The sequence below is a fragment of the Channa argus genome, chromosome 22 (genome assembly GCF_033026475.1).
Source record: "Channa argus isolate prfri chromosome 22, Channa argus male v1.0, whole genome shotgun sequence".
Taxonomy (NCBI): Eukaryota; Metazoa; Chordata; class Actinopteri; order Anabantiformes; family Channidae; genus Channa; species Channa argus.
Window position 1 is genome coordinate 4,478,699 of NC_090218.1, and position 14,194 is coordinate 4,492,892.

The following is a 14,194-nucleotide window of genomic DNA, read 5'->3' on the forward strand; positions in this document are numbered from 1 at the left end:
GGCTGTCTCTATGGAACAGCTGAAATAATGTCAATATCATACATTGAATGTATTTCCTCAGCCTGTGTGTTTTAATGTGCATTTAATCCAACAATGATTTATTTGTATTTATATTTATATTATTTTTTATATTATTTATATTAGTTTTTGACCAACTTCTTTCCATAATAATAAATGACACAGACACGAACAAGTATTACACACACAATGTGCATTTATGACAAAACTGCAAAGAATATATCACATTTAACATTTGAAGCAGTAAGCAGTCTAACTGTAAATAGACACATGGTATTATTATATATTATACGTAATTATATCAAATATGCCATCTAATCCTGAAATATAGTGTAGCTACTTAAAAATGCCCACATATCTGCTTTTAAATACAAAGTACTTGTTGTGGAGCTATAGAACAAATTAACGCAATAACCCATATGACATTTTACATGTGGTTAAACAATTCAACAGTGTTACAGTATAAATAACACTAAAACTAATATTGGGTCAAAACAACTATTCTGTTTTATAAGTTATTTCATCCAACTATTACAGGGACATACTTGCATGGAGCCAGTCTAATTCAAATACTCTGGTTTACCTTGACTCCTCCTCCTCTCAGTTGTCCCCAATTTCAGGATACATGTGAAAAATAACCCCAACTATCATACACAGCCTTGTCCTTCATCGGAATTGATGGGAAAAAAGTCCCAAAAAGTCAGCAACTTCGAAAAGAACACATGTTCACTCTGACAAGATGACAGAAATACCATGTGTAGACTACTATCAAGAGTAGTTGGATCCTGTATCCCTCTCCACCACGGATCTCAGACTTAATCCTCTTAAGGGATTATGGTCTCTACATCTCTGCCGATACCTGCTTTTAGACAGGATGGGTGGTTTGGTTGCAGACCCACAGCTCTGCCACACTATCCCAAACTATCATGCTGAAGTTTGATTGTATAACACTAGTTGTTTTGGCTGATGCAGATTTAATGAATACGTGTTGGGGTAAGATACTTGTATGCACGTGTGCATGATATAATGAAACCAGCACTTCGCAATTAAATCAGCGAATTAAATTGAAAAAAAAAAAACAAGTAATGTGTGAAACCTCAGAAAGAACAAACAAAATTAGTGAGGTAATTGGCAGAATTGAAATATGAAATTAGAAATTTCACGCTGTTCATGCTGAACAGGTCGCCACTCTATCTCAGGGACAACGCAAAGAGACAGACACAGACATCCAACAATTCACACCTGCGAGCACCTGTGAGGGTCACTAATTAACCTAACATGCATGTCTTTGGACTTCGGGAGGAAACTCATACAAGCCCAGGGACAACATGTTATCACAGACAAGCTAATTCTCAGCAAATAAGTGAGTGAGTGACTGGACTAAAGAAGAAATAAATATTTGACTGATGTTTGGCTGTAGCTCAGGTGGTAAGGCAGTCGTCCACGGACCACAGGGTCAGTGGTTCGATCCATGGTCCCCGCTATATGTTGAAGTGTCTCTGGACAAGACACTGAACCGGTAACAGCCCATTCCCCTGCACTGCCCGTCCAAGCCCGGTAGAAATTGGGGAGGTGTAAAAACTGTGCCAACTCAACATGCCGACAATGATCCACTGTGGTGACCCTGAACTCATGGGATAAGCCAAAAGGACAAATAAATAAATAAAAATTAGACTGATATTTGTGAGAATCTCCATCCATGCTACATACTGTACAGCCAATAGGTTTTCAACTCACACAACAAGATCTTCATACTCCTCTGCAACTGCAGATCAATGATCTAGGGCCTCACCTGACACTTCAGCAGCATTAACCCATTTCCAGAGATTATTGGTCAGTGCTTGCTGTCTGATTTCTATTACATAAGAGTTTATAACAAATCTATCTGAAGATAAAATGTAAGTCTATAATTTTACTTCACATATTTTAGAAAATATAAATGTAAAAATAGCTTTACTAAACATATCCTGTCAAAGCCCTTATGCTTAAACACAGTACAATAGGCAAGCTGCTTTTATTAAGTCAAACTGCCTTTTTTAAATTTTATTTCTTGATTTTCACCACTTGAGCACTTTGTTGACTGTGAAGTACAAAGTACACAGTTCTTTAAATGAAGACCTGAAGAAGAGATACTATAAAATAATAGCTCTACACAGACACTTCAAACACAATACATAAAAATACTAATTGGAAAGATGAGACAAATGCCAAGAGGTACAATCAAGACGCGACAGAATGAACATAAGCTAAATATAAAGGAAGATTGGAAATCACTGATCTACTTTTCCTTTTTAGAGGAAATTTACAGGATAAAAAACAGAACACTGACATGGAGTCATTACGCCCCCGCACAGTAGGTGGCGCCATGTTTATGTAACTAACTTTTAAAGAACAACAGAGCGGAAGAAGAAACGTGCCCCCCCCCCCCCCCCCCCCACCACCACCACCAAAGTAAATGTGAGCAAAACAAACAGGCTAAGACGACATTGAAATAAAAAGGTTCTCAGCTTGTAACGTTAACGTAACAAAGTTCCTTAACGGCACATTAGCCTGTAACACGTGGAACATGTGTGAGTTCATTGGTTACATGCGGGGATAGAACACGAGGCGAAATTCTGCTCGCATCGCTCAGATTTGTATCTTTCCGTAAGTATTTTAAACGTGTTTTGTCGTGAGAAACACCGCTAACTCATTTATACTCGTCATAACAGGCCTTTGTCTTATTCGGCGTTGTCAGATCAATAACAAGCATCGTTGATTAGACGTTAAATCTAATCTGAATCGGTTGTTTCAACGCTAACGTTAGGCAGCTAACGTGGACACATGTTGCCGTAAAATGTACGTTCCTGCGATGCCGGTAAGGTGGATGGATATCAGGTGTCAAAGAAATAAAGTAATGATTTCTAACCCGACGAGATGTGATGGTGCTATTCAAATATTACTTTATTATTCATTAGTGCCATTTTATTCAACATTTTCATTTTTCAACTATCTTATCCAAACAAATTCTATGAATGATCATATTAAATCATACATAATAAAACAATTACCGTTCTAGTATTGTATTATGAGAGGGAAATTTGTGTTATAAATCATTAAGAACAGAGCTCATTTTGATTGACATTAGCTGCACTCGTCATTATCAGGCCAACAACATTTGCTTTAGTGCTGGTTCCTTTGTCCTTTACACTGAATTCATTTTTATGAAAACTATATCTGTCCACTAATGGAACTAATTGTTTTGCACTGTCTTGTCCACCTTTACTAAAGGATGGCTTTTCCATGTGTACGTCTGTGCACTCGACATGTGAGCAAGAAGCTTCAAGTGTGTGGTTACGCGACACTCAAAGTATCCAGACCTCAGGAGAAAAGCAGCAGTGATCCGGTCTTTCAGTATGTTGGCCAACACAAAAGGCCCAGTCACAAAGTGTTTGTCTGGGGCTTTAGCTTTACTGGTGCTCTGGGTATTCCCAGCTTTGTAGTGCCTGACAGTGGTCGGAAGAAGCCTCGCAAATACCAGCTCACTCCTTACCGCCTGGAGACCGCAGAGCAGGTAAAACCATCTTACTCTTGATGATTTATGACAGTAAAACATTTTTTTCATTTTTTTTCTTGAACAAGTCAGTGAAATTATGCATTTTAAGTGCTGCATTGTTGTAGCCTGGAAAATTACTGCAGTATTGCAGTATTTTGTGCCCTCCACCCCTGTTAATAACTGCAGTGTGGCTTGATCAAGCTGGAGGAAATTGTTGCTTGGTTAATATGATTTAATCAATAAGTTAGAATGCATTTGTTTTTATGAGTTTTATTGCTTTTTAAATTAAATTGAACTATTCATTCCCTCAGAGTTGTTTGGCAAAAATTAAGCCTTAAACACAGTGAGGGATTGTTTTGAAGGGGCCAGGTTGAGATTCGATTACAGAAATGTGTTAAATTTGCTGGTTAGGGGTTTTAAAGCCTGTGTGTGCATGCAATCTTTCAGCCACTCGAGTAATAAGAATGACATATATCCTTTAATTACTGTAACATATGAAAAAAACATTGTGAATGTGCCGTTATTATTTTAGAGGTGATTACACCTTGAATAAGATGCATATATGATTTTAAATGTATAGAGCTACATGTATTAAACAGTCACTCTGCAAAAACCATTTCCTTACAGTAGAAACATATTATGTATTCAGAAATAGTGTATAACTAATTCAGTTACTGATATTATAGTCTTGGCATTATAAATATTTCAATAATACTAATATGAATATTGACATTAAAGAAACTTATTTGGTAAACAATCCTAACCTGCAGGACTGGGTTGATAAGGATCATATTAATCTTATTACAAAACTTAGTTTATAAAGCTGAACTCTGCTTGTGTTGTAGATCACTTCAGCTGCTTGTGGTTATGGCTTCACTCTCATTGCCTCCTCAACCAAAGATGTGTCCAAGCTGTGGGGAATGGGTCTGAACAAGGACTCTCAGCTAGGCTTCCAACGCACCCAGCAAAGTCGCCGTAAGGAAAGCCTTTCTGTAAATACACAAGAAGAAATACTGATTCTCTCTGCTCCGCATTACTTGCTCTGAAAATGTGTAATTAGAAGCTGCACTAGTTAATGATTATTGTCTGAACAATGGGACCTGAGATTATGCACAATGTGTAAACGATCTTTTGTAGTGACAAAGAGAATTAACTTAAGTCACAGCCAGCATTGATTTTCAGATAAAGCCTCCTGAGAAACCCAAGCAGGTGGTGGCCAAGATAAAATTAAAGCTAAAAGGATGAAGAATATTATACTTAACAGTTGTCAGCCTTTATGAAGCTTGACATTTTAAATAACTGCTAATAACGTTTAATGTCCCCAGGAACGTTCAGCTGTTTGCTACATCGACTTTATATGGCAGTAATAGGTGCAGAGTGTAATTTTACCTTGCTCTGCTGCCCCTATGTGGCCACAGTCATTAATGAAACCTTTTTTTTGGTAAAATCCTTTAACTGTATGTCAGTCAACATAAAGTAAACATACAACATACAGTTATTTTGCAACACTAATTGGTGAAACTTATGCTTTTGAAGATTTCTGGTGCTCACAAGCAGCCAGACAGAGCAGGTGACCTGCTTTTTTACACATATGGTCAGTTTGATGCTTTTTTACTCGCACAGAATACATTAGTTTCAAAACATCATTTGAAATAGTCAACATTGCTATTCTGTCCAGTTCATATCTTAGAACTTGATACTTGATTGGCATAAAATAACAAAAAACAGTATTAGCAATTTAGTATACAAAACTGATGTGAAATAAGGTACTTTAGGCCCTGACAACTATGAATATGTCCTGAATGTTAATGATTTTACTTATAGTATCCGCGTGGTAAACAGTTTTCTGTCTCTTTGTCCTGTTAGCAGTCTGCCTCATGAAAACATTGCTAACCCTTGTGTTTTCCTGACTGTAGTTCGGAGTTATGACTTTATCTTGGAGCCATCCCTGGTGCCTCTGCCACTTGTTGAGCCTCTGCAAACCAGAGTTGTACAGGTAGCATGTGGCCGGGCTCATTCCTTGGTCCTCACTGATCAAGAGGGAGGTAAGAGACACGGACCTCTTATATCAGCATGAATCCAGACCCACGGGGGAATAAAGTTGTTCACGTTTTGCAGAAAGAACTCCATCTTAAGCTGTGCTATGAATCACTGAAGACTATTTAGAGGAGACTGAGAGTTTGTCACAATTTGTGGGAAGAGAAAGCCCACCTGTATATTCATTCACATCTGTTGTTACCTACCAATTGTGTCCTTTACATCCTCCACCCATTCGTCACTTAAAATAAATAATTATAAGCCAGCTGTTACATCTCATATGAAAAGCCCAACAGGGTCTTTTGCTAATTTCTTAATGTTTAAACAAGCATCATTTAAAAAAAAATTATAAGTCAGTAAAATATCTATTTCTAAATTGTTTACTAAGAATGGCATAGTGACTTTTGTTCATCTAAATTATATATTTTTTTTTTTACGGGTGTGTTTACGGGCCTTTACCTGTGCATTTCATGTCTTAACTGGCCCAGCGTGGCACATTATCAATACAGAACTTTGGAAGCACAGGACTCTATACTGTACTCAGAAGAAACCTTTATTGTGTGTGTGAATTACTATCCTTTGGTCACAACAATCTGTAGACATTTTAATTTAACACAGATCTTTGCATTCTCTTGAAAACCTCTTTAAATAATCTAATTTGTAAATCAGTTCTGAAGCTCTGACATCATTGTTGTGTATTTACTGAGTCGTACTTAAGTTACTCGTTTGGATAACAAAGGCATCACATTAACATTTAACCGTAGTGATAATTGGTTGCTAACTGACTTCTGTTTGTCTCTTTCAAGTTTTCAGCATGGGCAACAATGCGTATGGCCAGTGTGGAAGGCGGATAGTTGAAGATGAAGTCTACAGGTCTGTTCTGACGCACACAACACAGCTTAGTCTGATGTCAAAAGATTAGTTTACTCAGTGTCTGTTTTATGACAACTTAGGTCTTGCTTCATTAAAAAGTTTTAGCAGTCATTTGTATGGGCAGTGATTATGTTCCTGAGATGTGGGAGCAGAGAAAAATCTCTACAGTGAAGTCACATATGCAGTAATATGTTCTGTGTATGCTCAGAAGACTTAGTCTTTGTTATTTGTTAATGCCCCAAAAACAAGTAGTGGCTGATAAATCTTTGGCAGTTTCTCAGACTCCAGTTTTGGACTGGCCGTTATTGTATTTATGACTTGGATGTAGAATAGAAGCATTTGCAAGTAGAAAACTAGCAATCATGTGCAGTCCTCATGATGTGCATTAGAAAATATGCAAAGTATGTCAACTTTTATTAGGAAGTTCAGCCTATAAAGTTTAACAGTTGTGTACAGTTTGGATAATAATACGAGTCACAGCATATCCCATATCTCAGCAGTTCATGAAAGTAGAACTATGTTACCCATGGAAATTGCTGCCAAGACTGAAAATAAGTAATTTTTTTGCCCTTGAAATTTTAAACAAAATATTTGTTTCTAAACGTCTATCAACAGCTGAGCTGATTTCATAAGAAAGCATGAACAGAAAAGTGTCAATCACCTTATAGGCATCTTGCATTAGATGTATTGTTTATCTGTGAGTCATCTTCTTGTGGGAGGTCAGAGGAAGGCTGAAAGAGAAATGCCAATGCTGCTGTCGTGGATGGATGGATCATTTATTTCTCTGTCTCATGTTCAAACAGTGGCAGTCACATCATTCACAAGATAGAAGGCTTCGACAGCAGGGTTGTCCAGGTGAGTGCAGCCTTTTCCTGAGCTGTGAAAATTTTTGTTGGAGACCCACACAGATTGTGTTTTTAAACATATTAATTAGCTGAATTACTCTTACACTTGTAAAGTGTACACAATAAAGTTTCATTGGCTGTATTTCTACACATTTCTTTTACTGCTGAATGAAATCTGGTCTAAAGATGCAGTTGTTTTTTTCCCCCCAGGTGGCATGTGGACAGGATCACAGCCTTTTCCTCACTGAGACAGGAAAAGTGTTTGCATGTGGATGGGGTGCAGATGGACAGACGGGTCAGTGCACTTCAAAGAAAAGAGACAATTTTTGTATTGGGCTCAGTCACTCTCCTTGTTAGATGAAAACTGTTCTCTACTTTGCTCTATATAGCTAAATATATTATGTGCAGCATCATCTGTTTCATAGAAAACTATTAAGATTTGTATAATCAGGTAGTCTCGCTGTGTTGAAGACCTCGTTTGCAAGAGGGACCTGAGTACAGAAGCAGAACAGAGATAAGGCACAAACATCACACAGTCACACAGACTATTTCTATATATAGTACAGAAATATGTATATTTACAATGTATAAGACAATGTTAAACTCATTATCGGTGCTTTAAGTGAGCATGAGAGTACACATCATCTCCACAATCAAGCACAGTAATGATGGGTGATTTTAAGAAGTGTTTATCTGTCATTTAGAGAAAAAGAGAGAAATCCATTTTTATCTTAAAATTGTCTGCCAGTTGTTCCAGACAAGGTTTAAAATTAAGCATGCTATCAACCCAAATTTCCAGATGATTGAGCAGCTCCAAATTAATTTAGTTTTTATCATTTGAATGGATGGCAGAAAGAAAAAAAAAAAACAAATTTTGTCTTATCAACATCAAAGAAAAGTTTCAATGCGCATTGCATTTTATACTAGAAGGACATCACAGTATGGCAGCTTTTATAGAGTCATACTAATTAAACTTTAAAAAGGCAAAAGATTTTTCTAAACATTTCTTATATTTCTTATTTTTATTTTTCAAGATCTTCCTCAAGTTCTTCCACAACCACTTTCTTCATTGGTAGACGTGAGCACTGCATTGTGGGATGCTGGGGAACACTAACAGCACACTCACAAATCCAATGCACTTAACATGCACACTGGTTTTTGGGTTCACTTAATTTTACCATTGCCTCTGTGACCAAATTCCATACTCCAAAGGTATCTCAGAATTAGCATATCCTGTTGTCTTCGGAGTTGCAATTAGCTGAGGTGACACAAGATACAGATGTTGGACAAATTAATCATGGCTGTGTAACTGTGGACATTTGTGTTTTCTTGATGAAAATATGCATTGCAGCACTGTGAGAAACATTCTGAAGTAATTGTTTTCAAATTTACTTGAATTATTCCTTTAGCTCACACACTGGATTGTAAAAAGGGGTTGAATGTATGTTTTTTTTGCAGAAGCTGAGCAGTCATGATGTGTGTTAGCTGTGGTGTTTGGCCTTATTGGCTTAAACAGCTTACAGGTTCTTTATCATCAAATCATATTAGATTTACTTTTCAGACTTTACACTAGAGGAAAGCCATGATATTGCCACACGTATGACTTCAGTGTAGATTGAACAATTCTTGCCTTGAGTATATATTCTCCAAGGAAAACATGGTTGACTTGGCTAATGACTTCTGTAATCAAGAAGGGAAAAATAAAATGGAAGCACATGTAATGAGACCACACAATATATACTGTAAGACCAATAATAATGTTTTTGTATCATGACATCAAATTTAATATTTTCTTAACATTCCTGAGAAGTGCAAGATACAAAAGTTGGGTAACTTTCTTTCTTAGACATCGATATTTTGTACAGTCACTCCAAAACATGTCACAGAAGGTATGAAGTCTCCTTTGTTTATGTACTGCACTCATACACAGATGTAGGATCTAATATTAATCAACTTAGGAGACATCTGGAGCTTTTCTTTAAAAAAAGTCATTAAAAGTCTTAAGAAAAAAAATAATTGTATATTGGTGAGTATAACTAAAAGTCATCTATTTTAACTTGAGGCTGAAGATTTAACTTGTAGCAGTTTGATCACTGCAGTTTCTTGTCTTTAGGTCTGGGACACAACAACATCTGCTCCAGTCCAGTGGAACTGGGTGGGGACCTGGCAGGCGTGGAGGTGCAGCAGATCAGCACATATGGAGACTGCAGCCTGGCAGTGTCCACAGATGGACAGCTGTATGGATGGGGCAACTCTGAGTACCTGCAGCTGGCCTCTGTCACTGAGGCCACACAGGTAAAAACAGTGTATGCACCTGGATCTGACTACAAAAATGCTAGAATACTATTGTATCTTCTGAATTGTGGGTATACTTCTTTATGTCTGCTCATATGACACAAAGAGTTGTATTACTGTGTTTCAGAAGCCTTCTGATAGTCCTGTAAGATTCTATTTCCACCTGTCTAAAATCTACAAACCACCACATGAAAGCATAACAAATATATAAAGTGATATGAATAGATCTAAATAAATGAAGAAATATTATAGTGGTTAACGCCATGTCACGGCAGAGCTATAGCATATCTGCATATCTGTTTGACATTAAGTTAGATGAAAGTACTAAAGGCTAAACAGTCCACGACTCAGACTATGATAAACTGGCAACATAATACATAGAACATAATACATAGAACTACATATTATTACTTCATTATACTGCTGAGCATCAGAAGTTGTACATCTGTACATAGCTCATGCTACAGGTGAAATTCCTTCATGTCTGACTCTAAATATGAGTGTGTTTACGTGGACTTAAGTAACCAGGTTCGAGTCGGCTTTCTCGGGAAAGCTGATTTCGTAAGCGTCGTGTAAACGGGAAAGCTGGTTTCCGAAATCACGGTAGAGGATTAGGGAAACCCGGTTTCCCCAGTTACATTTCTGTTGCACAACGCTGATTTCTCTGCCCTGTGTACATGTAACCAGGTTTCTAATCACCTTTCCCCAACTGCACAAACGCGTAAGCTGAGTGAAAGAATGAATGAAAGGAAATCTCGTTATTGGGGCAATGCTGCCTGGTTTTTTAAGACCAAGTCTGCAGACAGAAAATTTAACCAACACAAATTTCCTCATAGAAGTGTAAAGAAGTCAGTTAGTTGGATGACTGGATGCTCCAAATGGACAGTCACCACATTTCAGGGCAAATACTACATACAGCATACTATAGGTAGGTTATATTATTTAGAAATATTAGAGGGATGAGCAGCAAACTTATCTTGCAGCATGTATTTACCCTCAATCATTTATATAATTATCTTTCAGATCAGCTCCCCTCGGCATCTTCCTCTAAAAGGCTGTGGAAAGGTGGCTCAGGCAGCATGTGGAGGCACGCAGGTGGCCATTCTCAATGGTACATATACAGTAAGCAGATTATGTACATGTGGATACTAAGTTTGAATTGTTTTAAAATTAGTTTGATTCAAAGCAGTGAATCTGTATACTTCCTCTTGGTGACATCACCAAGGTTTTGCCTGTTGGAGACAGTCTTTAAGTTTTTGAAGTAAACATCTGTATCCTCAATCTTTTTGTTTCGTTTGTTTCAGTGCCGTTTATAAATGAGCTCTTAGTCAGCCAGCAAGCAAACTAATTTCCTTAAACCACCTCTGCATCCTCTAGAGGTTGTATTCATCAAGCAGGAGCAGAAAACGACTCTCAACCTTCCCAAAATAATCAGTGACACATTCTTGTTTTGCTTTTAGGCTTAAAAACATTTTTATCACCATGCAAATGGTTTACTGGTAAATGCGACATTTCAGCTCAATTTGATCATCTTTTTTCTTTTTCACATAAACTTATTTGTACTTGTACTCCAATCTGAAATGCTAACTTTTACTTTTAATACCTAAACAGTTATGTCACAATCTTGCTTCAGCAAAATGTGTGTAGGAAGCATCATTAATAACTATTTAAGTTACATTTTAGTATCATTCTCTGCAGCATCTGGTCATTGCTTTACAAAATCCAGATCATACATTTCAGGACAGTAAAGAAAAGTGCCAATTTAAATAATGTTCGTATTAATGTAGGTAGACAGGTCCTAATAAATTAAAATTCAAAATAAATTAGTTGTTGACTGTTACATTTCTTGGCTTTTAATATACTCCTAAATTCAAAACCAACATGGCACATGAGCTAAATATGTCACATGCACAGAGAAATAAAAGCATGAAAGCATAAAACTAAAAATGTTGAGGTGTGACTGAATGCTCACAAAGCCAGAAAATAGCAGAAGTGAATCCAAATAGTATTAAGGTTCAGTTCAAAGAAATTAGACCTTCTTTATACTGTAAAATGAAAGAAGGGACTTTATTTGGGGCCATCTTCAAAATAAGGGCGGGTAAAGTAGTATTAGGTGTTAGGGAAAGCTGGGGTGGGTAAAGGTCCTTTCAAAACCTGGTCACAATGGTTTATGGCCAACATGAGCCTCAGTTGTAGTTTGAGTTTGGTGCTAATTGGTGGATTAGTTTGCTAAAATGCAAAACCTGGTGAACATAGTAAAATGTATACTTTTTTAAACATCCAAATGGCAGCATTTCACTCAAAGTTCAGCTGTGAAGCCTCACAGAGCTGCTAGCATGTCTGTGAGTTTTGTTATTATTATTATTATTAATAATAATAATCTCTCTATAGAGTTGTAATTATATCGAGGATGTATAATAATTCACATACTTCAATTTCACTGTATTTCTTTAAATGTAAATGCCAACTTGAGCCTGTCTGTGTGTCCACTCCTTTTAGAAGATGGAGAGGTATTTGTCTGGGGATATGGGATTCTCGGGAAAGGCCCGAACTTATCTGAAACCTCACTTCCAGAGAAGATTCCTCCCACACTGTTTGGACGCTCAGAGTTCAGCCCTTCAGTCGCCGTTGCAAGGATCAGATGTGGCCTTAACCATTTTGCTGCAGTAACAGGTAGGAATGTTTGTACACAGCCATTAATAATACATTTCCACCAAAAACCGTACTAGCTGAGACCTCTGTCAGCTACAGACCAGGTTTATTGATGTTTTTGAATATTGCTCTCCTGAGGTTTTTTGATTTCTGCAAGGAAAAATAACATAAAACATAAAACTCATAAACCGCAAAGTCGTCCGGTAATTTCGTCTATTTTTGGCCTTGGACAAAGAAGGTTCTCGTCATGGGAGTGGATGATGTGAGACTAAAATCCCCTTTAGCCACTTTTTACTAGTCAGACTCAAACTACTAAAACCAGCCAACAACATAAAAAAAAAAAAAAAAACCCTGACAGATATAGTCGTTCTCTGTTACACAACTTCAGATGTCATTGATTGGTTCTTTGGTTTTGAGGGGTAGCAGAAATGTTTGCAGTGTGTTCAGATGTTCTTTTGATATAGACACACATGATCATATTTGCTTACATTGATTTTGTATCTTACATAAAGTCTCATTGCACAACTTTTGCGGTGGAAAGTGGAAGTGGAAAAAGATCAATTTAAAAATGTTAAACTTATCATTTTTGCCTTTTGTGTATTTTTCAAATTAACTGTAAATTTAATTTTGTGTAGTTAGGTTTTTTGGAAACCTTGTCTCAGAGTAGTCAGTGGTCAAATCACAAGGCGCTGTGTAGTAAAACATAGTTCTTAACGTAGGCCCTTAAGAATTATATGAATTTCTGTGTGTTTCACACGTCATCTCAGTAAAAGACTGCAGCTGCTTTGTGTTGAGGCTCAGCAGGAGCTCAGGCCCACAGCATGCTAATGTTGGATGGTTCATTGCAGATCGTGGTGAGCTCTTCGTCTGGGGGAAGAATGTGAGAGGTTGTTTGGGCATCGGGAAGAGAGACGACCAGTACTTCCCATGGCGAGTAAGACAACACTGATTCAATATTAGTCGCGCAAATACAGAGTCAAACATGCAGCTGAAATACCATATTTTATTTTTTAATCAAGATAAAATGTGCAAATGTGCTGTACCTATGTTGTAGTATTAGAAAAAAGAAACAGTGAAGGCTAAAAATGGGGGTTAAAGCCATTTTTCTTATCAATCCACAAGATGTAATAAAGTAACTAAACTAACACAATGTTTATAGTAGTATAATAATAGTTGGTGGTAGATTGTATTTTGTATTTAGATAAAAAAGGAAATAATTTGTTCCTTATAGCCTCCACATTCCCAGAGGACACTTTAACACGACTTGAAAGTGTCATTAGTAGACACTGTCAGAAAAAGAAACCAAATACATTTTTCTTAAACATGATCATCACAGATAGAATTAAAACAATTGCTCATTGCTCATATAAGCAAAGTTTGTTTGTGTGATTTTTTTTTTTTTTTAAACTTATTTTTGTCAGGTTACTGTCCCAGGTCAAGTGGTGGACGTGGCGTGCGGTGTTGACCACATGGTGGCGCTGGTCAAGTCCCTCTTGTGAGCTCTTGTTTTTCCCAGCAGAGGATGAAAGGCTGGACATATTGCTAAGCCCCCTTGAACCCTGACTGACCCCCGGGAGTGGATGGGGACTGCTCTAGTGTCTTGAAGCCAGCTGCTCTCCACAGGCGACTCATGTCCCTCCGTCCTGTGGTGACGTCAAGCAATGAGCAAGGACTGCAGAACAGTGTCACTTTATGCTTTATGACACTCATACAGGATGAAACCTTCATCCGAGGACAATTTCACTTTGTTACATTTAGAGCTAAAACGACAGTCAATTAAACATTTAGGTGATTAAGGATGGAGTAATTTTTCAAAAAAAAAAATTCAAATCAATTTATGGTTGGAGCTTCTTCAATGTGATGATTTGCAGTTTTTCTCTGAATATTGTTTGGACTGCTCATTGGAAAAACAAGGCAGTTAAATGCTTTATATCATCAT

At 37.3% G+C, this 14,194-nt stretch overlaps 1 protein-coding gene across 5 annotated transcripts; it reads left to right on the forward strand.

The window, feature by feature from the left end:
• Positions 1-2,456: 2,456 nt before the first annotated feature.
• Positions 2,457-14,168, forward strand: rcc1l (RCC1 like). Of its 5 annotated transcripts, none has more exons than XR_010912088.1 (12): positions 2,457-2,664; positions 3,289-3,571; positions 4,399-4,528; positions 5,470-5,598; positions 6,397-6,463; positions 7,267-7,318; positions 7,519-7,603; positions 9,422-9,603; positions 10,627-10,725; positions 12,103-12,276; positions 13,104-13,189; positions 13,677-13,727. XR_010912088.1 is itself a non-coding variant. In XM_067491886.1 (12 exons), exons 2-12 carry the CDS (start codon positions 3,290-3,292, stop codon positions 13,752-13,754), a joined length of 1,353 nt encoding a protein of 450 aa, XP_067347987.1. In that variant the 5' UTR covers positions 2,457-2,664; position 3,289; the 3' UTR covers positions 13,755-14,168. The 5 variants fall into 5 exon arrangements, 3 of the variants coding, with proteins under 3 accessions (XP_067347987.1, XP_067347985.1, XP_067347986.1); XR_010912089.1 differs by having other exon boundaries at positions 13,104-13,185; positions 13,677-13,698; XM_067491886.1 differs by having other exon boundaries at positions 10,627-10,714; positions 13,677-14,168.
• The last annotated feature ends 26 nt before the right edge of the window (positions 14,169-14,194 follow it).